Genomic DNA, 18,767 nt, shown 5'->3' with positions numbered 1-18,767 from the left:
TCCTTCAAGGGAAGAGATTATTTTCCCCCACAAAAGGCAGGGGGATAGACAGAAAGACAGACTAACAAACTCAGCTAGGGAGAAGAAAGGCTCTCTTCCCATTTTCTCCTCTAGCCTCCTTGGGGTCAAAAGAAATCTCTTTGTAGGAGAGAGAGAGCAAAATACATGAAGTATGCACGAAAAAATATACTGGGGATTGAGAGAGTCTGGAGGAGACAGAGATATAGAAGCAGAGACCCACACTCATATACAAGGTCAGATATATCCCCCCAGCAGACCACTGTGAGAATATAGAACTCCGTGTATATATTTTGTTACAGGGACATAATTTTGTTCCCCTGTCTCAAAGTTGATAATGCTTTAATAATCAGAATTTCAAAGTAAGAGAACCAGGAGCCTGTCCTTCTCCTTCTGGCTCTCTCTTTCCCAGTCTCTCTGAGAACAGGGATGTATCTCCCCATTCTCCCTGACCCCCCTCCCATTTTTCTCTGCAGGCAGAAAAGCCTCTTTTGAGAGCCTTCTATCTAGCAACCAGGGCCAGAATTGAGGAACCAGGTAGGGAAAGGAGGGGAAGAAGCTTTGCAAAGTTTCACATTGCTCAGATTCTCCTTTACTCCATTATTCTCCCCTCCTCCCCCTGGCATCAGCCAACAACCTTCCCAACAATATGGTAATGGTGGGCGCTGGCAGCCTCCGTTCACCCAGACATTTCCACACAGCGCAAAGACAAGCAGCTGCCTGACAGCCACAGACACAACAGACCAAGGCCTATGGGCCACAGACAGCTAGACAGAGACTAGAGCCAGGTTCCTGCCCTGATGTTTCCCAGTAGGGTATGTGTGTGGGGGGGGGCGGTTTCTACTTGGACTTGATGGCTTTCCTCTAACCTACTAACACTCTAAATATGCCCTTCTCATGGGGATGGAGCTATAGAAAGGGAAGGGGGGGTGGCTGAGCTGGCGCTCAGAGTTCCCCAACTCTTGGGGACCCCCCCAGGCACCCTACTTGTCTAAGGGGAAGCTCCAGCCCCAGCTGACTGGAGGGAGATTTTTGTCTTTGGAGGTTGGCAGGTGAGAGAAGTCCCTTCCAGAGACTCTCTTCTCTCTCTGTGCTCTTCTCTCTCCTTCTGATCCTGCCCCACCTTGCTGCCCAACTGAGCTGGCCCACCAGGCCACCTCTTCCTCAAATTCCTCAATTTTCTTGGAATTAGCTAGACTTTCTTTGTCTGTGTCCATCACTGGGCCCAGGAAACAATAGCTGTGGGAAAGACTCCGCCTCAGTCACAGAATTGGGACAGGCTGAGGAGTGGAAAGTATAAAGCGGGGCTCCCCAGGCTTGTCCTGCGGCCCCAGTCCCAGCTTGCCCTCCTTGGTCTGTACCCATTTTGCCCTGTCTGGGAGGGGGCTGTGGGGCAGTCCCACTGGGGAGGGAGGGAGCGGGGCAGGCGGGTTGGGGCCCTCGACGAAGACCGACTGCTGTAACTCAGGCAGTTTCTTGTTGCCGAGTCCAAACTCAATCCCAACAACATGAAACTACCTAAGCCACAGATCAGCTGAGCGAGCAGGGCGGGAGATTCGGCTTTGCGTCTATCGGGAGGGAAGGGAAGGGGGTTGGGGAAGGAAGAAATTCAGCCCCGTCCCCCTTTCCGCCCCCACAACCTCCCTAAGGACTAGAGGGTAGACTTTGGGTGGCTGGGTGGGTAGGGGGTCTGACTGCCTCAACAGCCTCTGGTCTAAGCAAATTGCTCAGGGAAACTCTGGTGAAATGGGACCTCCAGCCGCCAAACCCCCGCCCCGCCCCCAGCCCCACAGTGGAGCTATTCCCTTGCCTCTGGCCCTGGCCCTGGGGGAAGCTGGAGTGTCCTTCCACTCTTGAGCTGGGTCCCCTGTCTTGTCCATCTGGCTCTCCTGTGCTCTCCTCAGATTCCCTCTGATCCTCTCCCTCTCTCAGCTCTGCTTTGCTTCCCTGCCTCTATGGGTGGCCGAACCAAGGCGCCTGTGCTCCAGAGCCTCTTCCAATCAGGCCACTCGCCTGGCAAAGCCCCACGGCCAGGGAGCGTGGGGACCGAGAGTCTGAATAAGGCTCGCATCCAAACCAGCAGAAAGCAGGAAACCTAAGCTTCCAGCTCCAGCCCTCTCTAGTCCACCCTCCCTCTTCTTGCCCCAGCAGACGACCAGACTGAGCGACATCTAGATCCATGTGTCGACCTAGAGGCGACCCTAAGTGCCCGCGTAGAGAAAGAAGCCAAAAACCACCAATTTACCCCTTTAACCGCCGAACCCCACGGCAGCGGGTCGGTTAGGGGAGGAGAGGGAGCTCCCGGCTACTGCCCCTCCGCTGCGAGCGGCCACAAGACAAGCCTGGGCTCTCAGCAAGCTCGGATGCCCGAAACACCTTCCTCTCTGTTGTGCCCGCCGCATGCTGGGCACCTGGGGACGCCGCTAGTCCCCACTCCACCGCCAAGAGAAGAACAAGAAACCGCTTCTCTTACCTTGTCGCCGCCTCCTTCTCCTGCTGCCTCTGCCCGGGCTTCTGCTGCCGCTGTCGGGGGGCGGGGGGTGGTGGTGGCTGAGCTCCTCGTCCCCCTCCGGCGGTTAAGTTTATTCCTCTCTTTGGATAGGTGGGGGGCTCTTGGGGCACCCCCAGCAGCAGTGGGGTGCGCCTGGCCCAGCACCCCAGGCAATCAGATCCGTCTGCTCCTCAAGATTGCAGTTTGCTCTCTGCCTCTTTCCCTCCTCCAGTCACCTTTAAATGCATCTTTTACTGCAGCACCACATTATATTTGCAGATCATAAAATCCACCTCTCGCGCGCACCAAGACCGTCCTGACATTACTGTTTTATGACCTTGACTTATTGTGGTCACCTGGATAATATTTAAATCAACGTTATGGTCTCTCACTTACATTAAACCCGCCAAGAGACATTCTAGAAAGGCTCTAGGAGATGAGTCAAACACAAAACACACACATCCACACACTCAGCCTCTTTTGGGGTGGGGGTGTTGCTAAAAAACACTTAAAAACAAAAAAACCACCCATTTGAGGATTACGATTCTGGAAATTTATTAGGATTTTCTTCTCCATTAAGGAAGCTACATGCAAAAGATACAACATACAGAATATCTTTAAATAACACAACTCCCAGACAGGACAGGGACGATATTTGGGGGGGGTGCAGTCTGTCTTGGCTTCACTATGTTCTATTTTTCATTTTTAAATTTTTTTTGTATTCCTCTGGATGGAATTTCTGAGGTGTCAGCGGCGGGGGAATGTGGGGGCTGTCTGGCAGGATGGGAGAAAAGCAGAAAGCAGTACAAATACGAGGCTTCAAGCAGATTCTCAGAGCGACTGGGAGGTAGAGACAGAGAGGGTTTGGTGGAGGCGCTGGGCGCTACGACAAACACACAAACACTAGCCGAACTTTCCAAAACGTCTATTATTCTAAGGAGGAAATGCAGCAAGGAAGGAGCGATTCTGACTGTGCTCTGCGAGATTACAGACCTTCTCTGGTTGATTTTTTCCCTCTTTTCCCCCCTATGATCGGGTGGATTCGACCTTAACTTTGCATGGAGGACAGGGTGGTGTGTGTGAGTGCGTGGGTGAGTGAGGGGTTGACACACACACCAGCCACACTCCCACCCTCATCTATGCGGGCACCCCACACCCCACACCCCGGCACCCCAGCACCCCATTTCTCATGCTTTAGGTGGATGCATCTTCGCGGCACAAACCATAGGTCCCTTGGAAGGAGAGTCTGAGGTCTTTGCCTTTTTTGCGGGTGCGTTGCATTTATACTCAGGGAGGAAAAAAAATACACCACCAGGCACAAAGGGAGGAGGGGCGGGGAAAGGAAGGAGCGGGCAGAGGGGGGAGGGGGAGGGCAGGCCGCGCGCTCAGGTGAAATTAAAATTGGAGGTCAGTTCCCGGATCCGATTCTCTCGGTTCATTTTCTTGAGTTTCATTCTGCGATTTTGAAACCAGATTTTGACTTGTCTGTCTGTAAGGTTAATGGTCTTGCTAATCTCCAGGCGGCGCTCTCGCGTCAAATACATATTGAACAGAAATTCTTTCTCCAATTCCAGCGTCTGGTGTTTAGTATAGGGGCACCTCTTCTTCCTTCCGCTCTTTGCTGTCAGCCAATTTCCTGTGGTGTTTTCTGCCTTTATCTCCTCTGTTAAAAATAACATTATTTACATAAGTACCCCTCGAAGAGGCAAACCCTGGCAGCACGCTGCAGTCTCTGCCAGCCTGCTGTGGGGGCGGCTGAGGGAGCACAGGGGAGCTGCTCTCACCCCACAGGCCTGGCTGGTGGGGTCCTCTTGGGCTCAGGGCTCTTAGAATTTCTGTGGGGTCTAGACTTCCATGGGGAAAGACAGAAAGCTCTCACCTCCAAAGCATTTATTAATTAAATGACCCAAAAACACCTCGACCTAGTAGATTCTGAGTACTCCCCCTCTCCCTCAGCTTACTGACCCTGGCGGGCACTCTCAACCTCACCAGGCCCTCCCTCCTCTCTGCTCCATTCCAGTTCTGGAAAAATCCAACCAGAAGGAAAAGCGCTTCCCAGGCCCCAGAAGGGGTTGCAGAGTCCACTCTGCTGCCTGAAGCCATTCCCAGAGAGCCTTGACGCCTTTCAACTCAGCGGCGAGACGGAGGGATGTCGCCTTAGTCCCTGTGGCCAGAGGCCATTGCGGTTGTCCCTGTACCAGACCCCCAGCCCTTGTTCCCACCTGAAGGGCCACAGAGCAACTCTGCCCCTTTCAATCTCCCGTTGCCAGCTCTTCCTCTCCTGGCCATGTCCCCCAGGTGTGAGTAGCTGAAGCAGGGCTGCTTGTGCAGGCGGCAGAGGTCAGGGACCACAGCTCTGGGGCATGCTGAGGGGTCCTCAGACAACTGCCCCAGCCATAGGACCTAAGGTCAAGGGAGAAAGATACCCTGAGGAAATGCAGCCTCCTGGAAATCTCCATCTAGTCTCTAGAGATATGAATGCCTATATGGAATACATGTGTGTTCCAGTAGAGAGACACACTCCCGCACAAATGTACACACACACGTATGCGCACGTGTCTATCTATAGCAGATGCTATAGCTAGAGGGTGTATCTCCCATTATCTCATTGGCACCTTCTCTCCCTGGTACACATTCTTGCTGAAGTGGACCAGCCTTGCTCCTCACGCAGCAGAGGAACCCTTGGCCATCCTTTCTAGGAAAAAACCCAGAGCTAGAGATCCAAGAAGGGCACCCAGCAAAGGTGACTGCTGATGGCTCTGCGCTCTATCTCCCCCCTTTGCCAAATGGAACTGCCAGATTCCTGGATCTTATCTTGATGGGGAATGAGGCAGGGCCCTAGGGGAACCCAGAGGCGAGGGGGGGGGCAAACTTGAGGCTGTAGTTTAAGATACCCGAATGTCCTTACTTCTGTTCCCACCTCTGCACCTGCAGCCTCTTGCCAAATTGTTCAAAGGCTCTCCACATCTAACACCGCCCTACTTATTTTCTTATTGGGGTTGTTGGCTTTGGGGGCAAGGGAGAAATTACAAATGGGGAAGTCTGGCCAAAAGCCCTCTTGCGTCTGGCCTGGTGGAGACACCATATGGGGGGGAGTGGAGGCAAGAAGGGCACAGGCGAAGTGCAGACTGAGAGGGATTAGTTGGGGTGAAAGGGCTTAGGTTGTTGTGGGGAGGGCAGGAGAGAAAGGGGAGCCTGCCAGACTGGGGGCAGTTTGAGTGAGGAGGTGGACTTGTTAACCTTGACTTTGCTTTTGGTGGGGCTAGGACGCAGCTTTTCCTACCCTAAAATTCTTTCCCAACAAAGCTCAGGGTCTGGGGGGAGGGCACAAAATGAAGCTTTCCTGCTGCACATGTGCCACAGCGAAGCCTTCCTGGGTGTGGGCACCTCCCTGTCTCCCTCAGCCTCATGAACACACCCGTGCTCACCTTCTGGCTGGCGTGTCTATGGGCTGATTTGCCAAGGCCACCTTTGCAGAGGAGACCCAAGAGGGCAAGGCTCTGCCCTTGCCCGCCAAAACAGTGCGTGCGTGCATGTGTGCATGTGTGAGCGGGCATGCGTGAGTGTGCGAGAAGCATGCGAGAGGCGTGTGTGTGTGTGTGTGTGTGACACAGGTCACTGCCAGGCATGCGTGTGCGCCGCATCCATATACAAAGCACCACAGGATCCAGGCCACCCCCAGTCTGCTCTGCTCCCTCTGCATCCAGTGAGCCCCACTTATATACGGCCTCCGTAGTCAGTGCCATGGGAAACAGGTTTATTCCTCTCCTCCCAGCTGGGCCTTTCTGGATGCTTTTTGCTCCAACTTTTCAGGGAAAGTCGGTCCCCTCAGTCTCCCTCCACTGCTCCCGTTTCCTCCACATTCTTTCTCCAGGTGTCAGAGAAAGGTCCTGGACGCTCCCAGTTCCTGCAGCAGAAATGAATCTTGAACCCTGAGCTTGAACTCCGGCTAGGCTTTCTCTCTCCAACCAAAACCACAGTGAAATCCAACTAAAGCTACCCTCCCTTTCAGGAGAAAACCGCTTGCCACGCGCACAGAAATTCTCCAACCACTCATTTGTAAGCTGCTTTTGGAAAAGAACGATTTTTTAAAAAAAAAATTTAACTAGGAAAAGAAAAAGAAAAAGAAATTTAACAGGGGAGACAAGAAACTTACACCATTCCAAACGCCCTGTTCCAACGCCATCCCCAAGCCAGGCGTCTGGGGGAGGGAGGGACGTGGCGGTCAGCCCTTCACCTCCACCTCTTTCCGCCCCAGCCCCCGCTTCCCGAGGCCCCCGGCCGAGCCCAAACCGCAGGAGCCCATACCACACACGCAAATCAGACCCACAAACAACAAACCGCGCGTCGAAGGAAACAATTTTCAACTGGGAAAACGCCGTAAAGCGAAATCCCCCTTCTCCCAAGCCTTCCCTAGTCCCTGGCCCAAGATCGCCATTTTAAGCTTTTTGCAAGCTTCTGACCCGAACGAGGGACGTCAGCCCCCCCAAGTCACCACCCTAGAGCAGGCAAACCAAAGCCAGCAGGCTCCCGGGAGCCGTCACCAGCCCTGGGCAGCACAAGGGGCCCGCAGGCTGCCCGCGGCGCGCACCACTCCGGGGTCTCGGCGCCCACGGCCGCTGCCGGCCCGGCCCCTCCACTCTGCCGCTTACCTTCCTTAGCCAAATGACGCGCCACCAGCCTGGCGCTCAGCAGACACGAGTCGCAAGCCGGGATCGCATTCCCGGGGCTGTCCAGGGCCTCCTCGGCCCGACCCTCCCCCTGCCCCCGCCCCGGCCACGAAGACCAAGTGCCCGAGCGTCCCAGCCGGGCCGCCGCGGCCCAGGCAGCCTTACCTTTCGCTTCGTTATCCGAGGTGTCTGGGCTGGAGTCCGCGGTTTGGGCCCGCTCCTTTTCGCTCTCCAAGGGGCTGCCTTTTGGGCCCGCTAGGCTCTGCTCGGTCTTGATCTCATTGGGACTAGGGGTCTGGCTGTCGGACTTGGGGGTCTCAGGGAAACTCACTTTGCCCCCGAGCTGGGGCGACTCCAGATGTTCCGCGCGCGGGTTGAGACTGGCCCGCTGCTCAAAAGGGGCTTCGAAGTCGTTGGCCCCGGCACAGTGGGGCGGCTTGTCCAGCGCGGAGTAGCTCGGGCTGGCGCGGTAGTAGCTGGGCACGGGCACCTCGTGCTCGCCGAGGCAGGACTCCTGCAGGGGGTGGGAGTAGAGAGCTGCCTCGGGGCCACTTTTCGCCCGCTTCTCCGCGCTGTACATGCAGCAGACATTCTCCTCCTTGACACTAGGTGGGTAGGAGCAGGAGGACAGCGGCCTGCCAACAGGTTGTTCCAGGCGGTAGGTGGCTTTGGGGTCGCCCCAGGAGTCCAGCTGCGAGAGGTAGGACGGGTAGGTGTTGAGGGCGAGGTTGGGACTGCTGCCCTCGTCCCTCTTGGAGAGCGAGGGCGCGAGCCCGCAGCCCCTCATCACCCCGCAGTTGAAGTCACTCCCCGATTGCATATACATGCCTGCGCTCCGGCTATAGCGCTCTCCTCCGCCCGGCGCAGCCAAGGGCTCAGCGTACGAGTTCGGAGTTACATTGCGAGGGCATGTCATTTTCAGAGAGAGGGGTTTTTAAGGAGCAATACTACAGCGGAGGAGCTGACATCTTTTTTTTTCCCCATCCGGGAGGGGGGGCGGCTGGAGGGGCTGGAGGGAAAAGAAGGGGAGGGGGGGAAATATCAGCTCCATAATTATCCGCGCATTCGGTCCTCACCATGTGACGGCTAGACCAATGGGATTTGAAAATGGCCTTGATGATTCAGACGGCCGTGACGTCAGCGGGGTCAAGTTGTCGGCAGGCGGAGCGCGCAGCGTGGAGTAACAGCGCCACCTAGCAGCCGCCTCGGGGTAGGGGCGCCGGAGCCCTTCCCCGCGAACAAAGGAAGCGCCCCCGGGGCGGTAGGGGCAGGAGAGGGGTGGAAGGGTGGGGGTGGGGGTTCTACGGAGAATGGGGTTTGTTTACCCGGGAACCAGCCTGTAACTCTTGGGGAAAGTGGGGCGGAGAGGGGGGACATGCAGGAGAGAGGGAGAGAGCCAGGCAACTGGGGCTCAAAACAGTCAAATTCAAATTAAAAGGTCAAGACACGATTCAGGTACTTCCCTTCTCTTTAACCTCTTCTTTTCCTCTCCTTGGCCCTCGCCCCTGCTGCTTCCCTTGGGATGGGTGCGGGATGAGGTTTGGGGGGAGGACTCCAGAGGGCAGAGAAAGGGAGAAAAAGTTAAGGAATCCCAAACAGAACTAAACTTTCTGCTCTCCTGCGTCCCGGTTCGCCAGGCTTGGCCTGGGAGCTCAGTTCGGGGACCTCCCTTCGTGGAAGCTGGTTGAGTTACAAGTTCCCTGTGGGGGTTGACGGGGGAATATCCAGGGTCTGGAGTGGACCAGGGAGGGGAGCACCATCACTTCAGGGCTGCTCCAGAGGGTAAAGGAGGCTTCCAGTGGATCTAGTAGTCGGGGGAGGAGGAAGCCGGCGACCAGAGGCGCCGGCGACCAGAGGCACCGGCTCCCCGACCCGGGAATGCAGTCTGGGCCTGGCAGAGTGGGCGGCTCCTGGGTCACCCTCTCAGGGGCTTGGAAGGCTTTGGCCTTGGAGTCGGTTCGGCTGCTTTGCTCCAGGCCTTGGCAGCCCTCAATTTCCAATTGACCTTGCCCCCACTAAAACGGGGAATATTCCCAGAGAGGAAGAGGGAACCTGCAGGGCCTCCGCTGGGTTGTGGGAGTCACGTATCACACGGGAAAACTAGGACACCAGATGCGACAAAATCTGACCCAGAGAAGTGTCCTTTACAGAGCGAATGAGCTGGGGGGCATTTTTGAACGGAGAAGAGGAACCGGCATGTTGCGTGGTTTTTATTTTTTTAATAAAGGAAAACGAGAAATGAGGGACAAGGTATGTTTTAAATAGTTCTTTCCGTTTCTCCATCGCCTTTCTCCCAAAGCGAACTAAACTCTCCACCCCTTCCTCAGGAAACGGAATCTGGAAAATAACTTGTCTTTCCGGTCGCCCCGCATTTTCTTCTGGACGAATCCTCGGGTTTCGATTTTCCAAAGGGCTCGAGCCTGGCCGGGAAAAGATCGGTGCTCCGGCACCCTGGCGTGGAGGAGTGCGGAGGCTGGATCGCTTCTAGAGAGGCCCAAGCCCGCGGCTGCTAGAAAAGGACTTCGGAAAGAAATCCACTGAACTCCATCCGGGGGCAAGAGAGGAAGCACAGGGGTCCGTGGACCCTGGGAACACTGGCAGAAAATGTGTAATGTGTGACTCGCTTGCAGGGCCAGCCAGGGGAGATTAGAAATGGTTTTGTTTTCATTTGCAGGGGTCGCCGTGGGCTCGGCACTGGGGTTGGCCGGGGCAAGGTTAGGCTGTTTAGGCCCCAGAGGAGACTTGGGACAGCCCGGGCAGCAGTCAATCCAGGGAGCCATTTGTCCCACCTCCCACCCCGCGGGAAACGGCGGAGACTTTATGGCCACTCTGTTTGTATTATCTGCATAAGTCTTTCCCCACCAGTTTGATCGAAACTGTTCGCTTTTATGAGGACCCAACGAAAATTCCCCGTCATATTTATCAGCCGGGGATAAAAATTTAGTATGGGAACTGATATTTCCTCATTTATGGGGCGATGAAATTAAAGACCAAAGCAATTGAGAATTATATGGCTTTGAGGGGTTGCCTCCCCCCCTCTTTCACATCTCCTTTATTTTCCCGCCTGGTGTGCCTGTCTGCGGAGTTTGGCGTCCCAGTCCCCTGCCCTTGCCCCCTGTTTAGGGGTCTGCTGGCCCCTCTCCTCCACACGCAGGTACCACTTGGCCAACCCTAGCTTTTCCTGACTTTTCTCTCGGTGTTAGCAGCTGGGAGCTGGGACAGGGCTCCTGGAGCCTCTGCCGGGCCAGGCTGGGATCTGGCTGGGGTGGTGGAAGGTTGCCAAGAGCCTCGCAGGGGAAGGATCTGAGCCCAGCCTCCGAGGGGGCAAGAGAGGTGGTGGAGGGTGAAGAAGACGAACTCCAGATTACCTCTCAAAAAACAGCGAGCCCCACGACTTAAGCTGGGGAGCCAGCAGGAGAAGAGCAGAGTCGCTCGGCCTCAGGACCTGCCTCTCCCTACCAGCCCGACCCCCAGCCCAAACTCAGGCCTTACCTCAGCCCTGGGAGGGGTTGGAGCCGCTTCAGAATCCTTGCCACTATTAATGGAAATAATCCCCCCGGGAGTAGGAGCCACGGCTCTCACCTCCTCACAAGAACGAATAGTGTTTAAAGTCGAAATAATTAGAAGTATGATAAACACGGCCCATTAATGAAAAAAGAAATCAAATTCATCAGCCTAAGTGGGACCCCCGGTGGGACAAATGTTTGCTTCTAATTACGCAGGATAAACGCAAACCCGGAGCTGTTAAACAAGACCCCAAGCTGACGCAGACTTGAATAACTTGTGGGGTTTTTGCAGACTTTGGGATTCTGCCCCAGTGGAGGTGAAAGAGAGGAAGACGTGAGGGTGAGGACGGGGCGAGGGGAGCATTTGAGCGGGTCCAGGAAACTACAGTCGGCTGTGGGTCCCAGCCCTGCCCCCTTGGGCTCGGTCTTTCCCGAGGCCACGAGCAAAGGCCCTTTCCGTCCTATTGTCCGGGCCTGGCGTTCAAAGACACTCGGGCTGCCACGGCCATCCCGCCTGCTGCCGCTGCCAGGCACCCAGTGGTCCTATGCCACAGAGCCCAGACCCTCAGGCCTGTGCCCCTCGGGAACTGGATTGGGGTCAAGAGAAGTCTATGCGGCTCTACTCAGCCTGTTAAACCATTTCCCCAACTTTCTGGGAGGCTGAGAGACCTGCGCCTATGCCTGACTCTGGGGCTCCCCCTTCTTGCCTCAACTTGGGGCTGTGAAAATCCAGGGGCTGCAGGCCAGAGCGGGGCTCAGGCTGCCTACATCTTGACCAATCTCACCCACCCCAAGAGCCCTGGCACTCTGCGTGCTTCCTCCTGGTACCCAGAACCAGAAAAGGCAGCAGGGACGGTGGACTGGGCCTCCTGCTGCCTGTGGGACTGTGAGTCAGGGAGCGGAGGAGGGTGCCCCTTGCTCGCTCCTTGACTATTCCAGGAAGATCGGTGGTTCCAGAGGGCAGGCCGAGAGGGCTGGGGCACTAGGGGTCCCCATGTGAAAACAGAAGAAGGAAAATGTAGTACTCAATGAACAGAAAGGAACCGTGGCTGCTTCGCTGGCTCCAGCCCTCAATGTGCCCCCAGAAACACCCCGATTTTTCCAAGGAAAATGAGGAAAGTTTCCCCAACAGGTTAAAGAAATCACCTGGGACATTCCAAAGGTGGAGTGAAAAAAAGGAAGAGCGTCTCTCCCTTTGGGGTAAAATAATAAAATAAAATAATAGTAAAGTTGATGTATTGAAATCTCTCCAAGTGAAGTGGAAAACAAAATCACACCAGTGGGGAAAGTTGCAGGCTTTTTTCCTCTTGTTTTGGAGGCCCAGATAAATCATTCTTATCCCAAAACTTGAAGGAAATTTTTGCTTTTCTCCTTTGCTAACACCGGGCTCTGCCCGGACTGAGTTGGGAACAGGGAAATACCAGGCAAACAGCAGAATGCTCAGGAGCCCAAGAGAGAGGTTTGCAAACAGGTCCAAGAGAGACATGGGAGACCCAGGACCCTTGGAAGGGCCTCCGGTCTCCTCTGGATCTTGCAGCCACCCTGGCAGCCCGGCTATCAGAGTCCCTCTCACATCTGGACGCTGGACGCATTGGCACCCAGACGCCGTGGACTTTCCTGGTTACGTACTTGTCTAACTTGTGCTCCATTGTGCGCACGCAGCCACAAATATTCACCTTTACCTAAGAGACGTGCTCCCCACGATCCCCGCGTCCTGAAGTCTGACAAACCTGAGCCGGCACAGCTGCATTCTTGCCCTGCCGGAGGCAGCCAGTTACCTAACCTTGCCTCCTGAATCGAAACCAGACAGCAAACGCTTCGGAAAGAAGCTTTAAGAGAAGCAAACAGATGGGAGGATGTCTTGGTGGGGGGAAGCCTGGCCCCCCACTTTAGTGATTGCTCCCAAGCTGCCCCAGTAGACTGGATTTCCAGGGGGAGTCAGGGCTGTGGTTGGGCCGGCTTGCTCCGGAGAAAAACCCCCGCTCCTCCCTTACCGGCTACATTCCTTTTCGAAGATCCATTTTGCATCCTTTTTTCCTCTTTCTCTCTTTCTTTCTCTCTTCCTTTCTTCCTTCCTGCCTTCCTTCCTTTTTCTTCATCCTTCTCTTTATTTGCTTCTTTCTCTTTTTCTTTCCTTCTCTTTTTTCCTGCAGTTCATTTCCCCCTTCATTTCTTCCTGCTCTTCTCTCTTTCTTAAGTCGTTGTTTTCATCATTTCCTTCTTCCTTTTTTCTTTAGGACACAATTTATCCTTGGCTCTTTTCTTTCCTCCTCAATGCTTTCCTTCCCTCTTGACTTTCGGTCCGCCCCAGCCTTTCTTGTTTTTCTCTGTGGTCAGAGCTCAGGGAGGGCAAAGCCCCAGGCCCCGGGGCCTGTCTCCCCGGCCTCACTGCTCGGGCTTGGAGTTGACCTTCTCCGGCCTTCAGCCCTAATAACTCGGCTCCTCACAAGGCGAAGTGTACGGTTGCCCGTGGCCGGCGGCCAGGCCTCAGCAGTCGCCATTAGAGGGAAGGAAAAGCTGGCGCGGGGGCACCTTCCTGCTGGCTCCGATGGCTCCCTGAAGCGCCCAGTCCCAGGGCTCAGGTACCTTCGGTTCCATTGCCCCCAAGAAGCCTCCTCCAGCAGGTCTGTCTTTGGAGAAGTCGCTCCATCTTTGTCCTGACCTCCAGAGCTGAACTTTAAAATAGCCTCAGTTTGAGCCGCACTGGCGTCCCCAGGGCTGGAGTCAGGGGAAAGGAAGGAGTGGGGCTCTGTCAGTCCCAGATGGGGGTCAAGATCCGAGGGGGTCACCCGCGGGCTTAGCAACCCAAAACCATGTCACCACATGGGCACCTTTGTTCTCTGAGCTTCCGGACTGCAGCCTGCCGGCCCTCCTCCGGTCTTGCAACCTCTGGAACGTCTGGGCAGGAATTTCTTGGCGTTTTGAATTCTGTCTTTCTTCAAACCCAGTGTGGACTTGGCAAGAAACGGGGATGCAAGGCTGTGTGTGTGTAGACTCCCAAATGAGCGGTCTGAGTCAAGGGTATGGGTCTGTACTTTGTGTAGTGGGTTGAGGGAGTGTTTGGGGCTGTGTGTGTGTGTGTGTGTGTGTGTGTGTGTGTGGAGAGAGAGAGATAGAGAGAGAGAGAGAGAGAGAGACGGAATGATGCCTGCAGGAGAACAAGAGGGAGCGATGGGGAAGGGCTGGTCCTGCTGACATTGCCCAACTTTGGGGGTCTGCAAAGGTCTGTCTCAAGAGCCCGGTGGCCAGGACTCTCTTGCAGGCCTGTAACTTCTGTGAGCTGGTAGCCCCCAAAGCTCGGTCCAAGGTGGGCCTCAGGAAAAGATTGACTACAGTCTTCAGCCTTGTTTTGCCTTGGGCAGAGAGAGGCAGCTTCAGACGCCACCACCTCCCCCACCGGGGCCCCAGAACCTCTCTTCCCACAACCACCTGAAGATCTGGGTTTCATTCCAGGGCAACACCAAAACTTAAAGTTGTTTAGAAAGGGAGGAGGAATCTTGTAAAACTTTTATGCCAAACAAAGTTATAAAAACTTCCCGGGTGTTGCCTTTTCCGAAGGTTTATATGAATAATAAAGAGTGTAGTCGCGTGCACACGGTTCTGGCGGGCTCTGATCAGGGAGGGTTCAGCAAACAGCATTATCCAGCCCTGGGGCACCAGGAAACCCCAGGGACTGCCCCCTTGAGGGAATATTGGCCCAGAAAGGAATTGCCCTACGGATTCCTGAGGGGGGCGGGGAAAGGGAAGGGGTGGCGCCCTTGACTTCTTGAAGTTCAAAGTTCTTCTTTGCTCTGGTGAGAAAATCCCCCTCTGCCCTCAGCCCACTCGAGAAATTAGCCCCAGGTAGTTTTTCTCCCCCTGGTTGAGGACGGGCTCTAGGATCCCCATGTCTGTGCATCTTTCAGACACCTGGTCTGTAACTTTCTTGAGTTGCCCATCCTCTCCATCTGGGACGTCTAAAACCTGTGGGCTTGCTCTCAGAGGCGCCTGCCTGAGCTGTCTTCTAAGGGGCCCTTGCATCCCCATTCCTCAGCAACCCAGGGGTCTGAGGGACAAAGAAACCCCAAACACAAGACTGGCTCCAAGCCATTTCTCCTTTCAAGTCCCCAAGGTTCTCCCTGTACCCCTAAAGCCCACAGTGGGAGGAGGAGGGGCCCAGAGTGCTCTCTCTCGGCCCACACCACTTAATACCCTTGTAAACTCCCACGTGTGCTATAAACTTGGATTTTTACAACCAACATTCCTCCTTAGCTCCGAGAAACTTTGAACTCGGCCTCGGGTTTATTTACTGGGGGGGGGAGGGGGTTGGGGAGCTGGAAGCTGAGAAAAGCTGGAGGAGAAGGGGGGAAAATGTGGGGCAAGAGGGTAATGGCGTGGGGGTCTGGGATGTGTTGGGGGCGCCAAGACCTTCCACTGTGGGTTTGTTTACTATTTAGAGCGGAAGCATTTTCTAACACAGGCCAGACTGGGTCATTAAGGCCGAAATGAAACTGGGTTTAGAGGCACGGGGGGTGCTTTATGGCGGCGTCTAGACGAAGATCTTTTGTTCCCGGGCAGCGCCTCGGCTGGAGGGGATTACCCGGGAGCTGGGCCCAGAGTGCCCCTGACTGGCAAGGGGGGCTGGACATCCCAGGGGCCAGAAGATGGGTTTGTATGGGGGACAGAGACCCCTTTTTTCTCTTTTTAGAGGGTGGCCGAGGACGGGCAGGTTCCTGGGCCTGGGTCACAGAAGCCTATGTTTTTCTTTCACTATGACCCCCCGGCCTTCCGAAATCCCTTCTGGGGCCAGGGATCTTTTCTGGGCTGCATATCACAGGGCAAGTGGTAGCTGTAGGGTTTAGATATTTTTCTGCAAAATCGGAATCCATTTGGATATTAACATTTTGTTCTATAAACAGGTTTGCTCCACAGAGTTACCCCATCTTACTTTATAGGAAACATGGCGAGCATACCAATATTCTTTGATATGACTGAGGATACATATCATACGGAGAGAGGTCTTGCGCGCGCGCACACACACACACACACTCAGCACCCTCAGCTGCATTCTTGCTGACACTCATAAACATGGCCAGTGCTTACACACCACAGAGGACACAAGCCCTAGATGTGCGTGGGGTCAGGTTTACTCCATAGCACAGACAGAAAGCACACATATAAGATTCCTTCTCACGTGCACATGGCACCAACTGAAAACACTGTCCTGTGGGCACATAAGGGAATAGTGGGGCCGTGTGTACACCTTAGCTTTCAGATTGGGTCTCCAGACTCACATTCACAAATTACAGATTCAGCTAGCTAAGCTGCATGGATCCCTGTCATCACAAACAACGACGGAGCCTAGATGTGACTGTCCACTACCGCGGTGCTTTTTTCTGTCATTCCACAGAATCGTATTGACAAAAACATTTTCTTTGAATTATATAAGAACAGTTCCAAAGAGAGGGAAAAGATGAGAAAAACTGGTTTCAAATCTTTGCCTCTAAATAACGAACTTGGAACAGAGACTGCCAGAGTGCCCTGCTGAACACGCGTGAAAGGACTATGGTTATCTTCTCACAGAAAAAAAAAAAACATGCAGCAACAATAGATGGGTATGGCGAATGTCCCCATGGGTTGCCCCCTTACGCAGTGCCCCACCGCATGCCAACCCCTTCCAAGACAAATCTCTGGGGCTTTCTACTCTGGGAGACCCAAGGTACAAACATCAGGGTGGCCCCAATCCAGCCTCTTGTTGTGTCTGGAGGAGCTGGCCATTTGTGCGTGAGGGGGAAGGGGCCCAGCCCCACCTTCCCAACCTCAGGGGCCAGCCTCGGTGAGGAAAGGGAGGGGGCTGGTTTCTCTTCCTCTCCCCTCCCTCCTTCAAAACTGTATATAAAAATTCCAATACAGTCTTCTCATAGAGGAAAAAAAAAGAAGAAAGGAAAGAAAAAGAAAGAAAGAAAGAAAGAAAGAAAGAAAGAAAGAAAGAGAAAGAAAGAAAGAAAGCCCTACCCTTAACCCTGCACATTTAACTGCGACAGACGGAGACATCTGGCGGGAGGGCGGTGGAGCCAAGAAAATTCCTATAAATTTAAATTCGATGATGGTTACAATTAACTCCACAACAAACGTGTACTTAAACGGAAAGCGTTGCTGGGCGTTTGGACGAAGCTCGAGGTGCACGTGAGAAAGGGGAGCTTTAAGAGTAGCCGTGGAATGTCCTCAGCTGGAGAGCAGGAGACAGCTACTGCCACGCTTTTGGCCCTGCGAGTGGAGAGAGGGTGCAGGCCCACCAGCTCGGGCCTACCTCACCTTCACACGCCTGCCCTCGCCAGCTGGGTTCTACCCACCATCCCCCTCCTCCGCCTTGGGAGCACTGAGGATTTTAAGAGGAGAGGGGCTAATAAAAGGGTCAAATAAAATCATAATATTGAACAGAATGAAATATCTTTATTTGCCACCAAAAAAAAAAATTCACAGCAATCCCTCTGGGCTGGGAGCAGGGTGGGGGATTGCCCTCGTACGCGCGCACTCACGCTCATGGAGAGAGATGGGTGATTTGAATCTCATTCCAGGCGAGTACTCCCCCCCCCACCCCATCCCCTCTGGGTAGAAAGAAATGCTTGTGAAATTTATTTACAAAAATTCAGGCCCCAGCATGGGGGAGGCGCCCAATCCCACCTCCCTCCTGCCTCCTCCACCCTAATCTTTTTTTTTTTTCCTTAAAAAAAAAAGGGAGGCAACAACTGCATAGAGTATAGCTATAAATCCATGGAGTGGGGCACGGCTTGGAAATAGGTTAGGAAACCTCAATGCACCAGTTAAGAAATTTCAAAGGAGGGCTCTACACGTTCACGGGGAGAACAACTAGGCTCAGGCGGGGGGGCCTGGGCGCAGACGGAGGTAGGACACGGACTTTGCACACCTAACACCAGGTCGAAGGTACAGAAAGTTCACAGCAAGGCAGGATCACATTTAGCGGCCCCCTAGCAGTGGGGCGAGGTGGGGTAGGGGCGGGGAGCCCAAGAAGTCTCCCCTGGCAGACGCGGTGTCTTAGCAGATCTTATCACTTGGGCAAGGGAAGGCTTTTAGTTCAAGGATTGTTGGCTCAGGCGCCCACTACTCTCGCCCCTCCCCCACCCAATCCGAGCAGCAAGACATTGTCGCGAGGTGTGTTTTCTTTTAAATAGAGTCTTGGCCTCGGCGCCAACGATGTCCACTCGCTGTAGGTTAGACACGTCCCTTCACCCTCTTTCCAGGCCCGGTCCCTGTCCCACAGCGAGTCAGAGGGAAGGTGAAGGAGGTTCCAGAAAGAAGCGCGGGCGACGGCAGTGGGGGCCAGCCCTGGCCACGGTCCAGTTTTCCACCCGCGGAAGGAAGGCGAGTTAGAAAATAAAAAATAAAAATAAAATAAAATAATTTCCCCCTTTCCCCCCTCCCCGAAAAGGGCCCGGTCTGCGGTTACAGCAGAGGATTTCCCGAGAAATACTGCAGCCGGTCTCTGCTTAGTTTTTTTTCTTTCATCCTTCTGTTCTGAAACCAAATTTTCACTTGTCGGTCCGTCAGGTTCAGCATCCGGGACAGCTGCAGCCGCTTCTCTTTGTTGATGTACACGTTGAAGAAAAACTCCCGCTCCAGCTCCCGGATCTGGAATTTCGAATAAGGGCAGCGCTTCTTGCGGGTGCGGGGGGCGTCTGGAGGGGAAGGGAGGGGGCAAGTGCGAGGACAGGGGAGAGAGACACGTGAGACCCGGGCGACCCCAGCCCGCTGAGCGCGCAGCGGCCCTTCTCCCAGCCCCACCGCCGGGCAGCCCTCCCGCCGGGCCGGCCTGCCTTCCTCGCTCGGGCCGCAGCGCGGGGGCAAGCCCGGGACCCCCTGCCAGCTCAGGCTCGTCCGATCCCCGGCCGCCGCGGGGTCGGCGCCCCTCCCCTCGGGCGAGAGCCCCGGCCGGGCTGGTGGGTCTGGGGGAGAAGGAAGCCGGCCGGGCCAAGCGCGTCCCGGGGACCCGCCGGCTCCGCCGCGGTCCTCGGCCCCTTCCCGCGCGGCCCTCCCAGGGGCTGTGAGCACCCACCCACCCCTCCCCAGAAATCTGGGGGGACG

The 18,767-nt window shown here is 54.9% G+C and overlaps 2 protein-coding genes across 2 annotated transcripts in view; both read right to left on the bottom strand.

Moving 5' to 3' along the window:
• Positions 1-3,062: 3,062 nt before the first annotated feature.
• HOXC10 (homeobox C10) lies at positions 3,063-8,177 on the bottom strand. The gene is made up of 2 exons (XM_002923429.4): positions 7,345-8,177; positions 3,063-4,172 (listed from the first exon to the last, which is right to left on the bottom strand). Exons 1-2 carry the CDS (start codon positions 8,093-8,095, stop codon positions 3,895-3,897), a joined length of 1,029 nt encoding a protein of 342 aa, XP_002923475.1. The 5' UTR covers positions 8,096-8,177; the 3' UTR covers positions 3,063-3,894.
• Positions 8,178-18,128: 9,951 nt separating this feature from the next.
• The window catches only part of HOXC11 (homeobox C11), a 2,195-nt gene continuing 1,556 nt past the window's right edge, over positions 18,129-18,767 (bottom strand). The window contains exon 2 of the mRNA XM_002923428.3: positions 18,129-18,361. Coding sequence (XP_002923474.1) covers positions 18,129-18,361 — 233 coding nt within the window. The remainder of the gene's footprint in view (positions 18,362-18,767) is intronic.

Source organism: Ailuropoda melanoleuca, chromosome 16 (assembly GCF_002007445.2).
Source record: "Ailuropoda melanoleuca isolate Jingjing chromosome 16, ASM200744v2, whole genome shotgun sequence".
NCBI lineage: Eukaryota > Metazoa > Chordata > Mammalia > Carnivora > Ursidae > Ailuropoda > Ailuropoda melanoleuca.
The sequence above is the reverse complement of the archived record's forward strand: the minus strand, read 5'-3'. Positions and strand labels throughout refer to the sequence as shown.

Excerpts from the sequence above, each read along its gene's own strand:
- HOXC10 (XM_002923429.4), bottom strand. The coding sequence starts at position 8,095 with ATGACATGCCCTCGCAATGTAACTCCGAACTCGTACGCTGAGCCCTTG. Across the intron at positions 4,173-7,344 it reads CTCGGATAACGAAGCGAAAG|AGGAGATAAAGGCAGAAAAC; the intron begins GTAAGGCTGCCT and ends TATTTTTAACAG.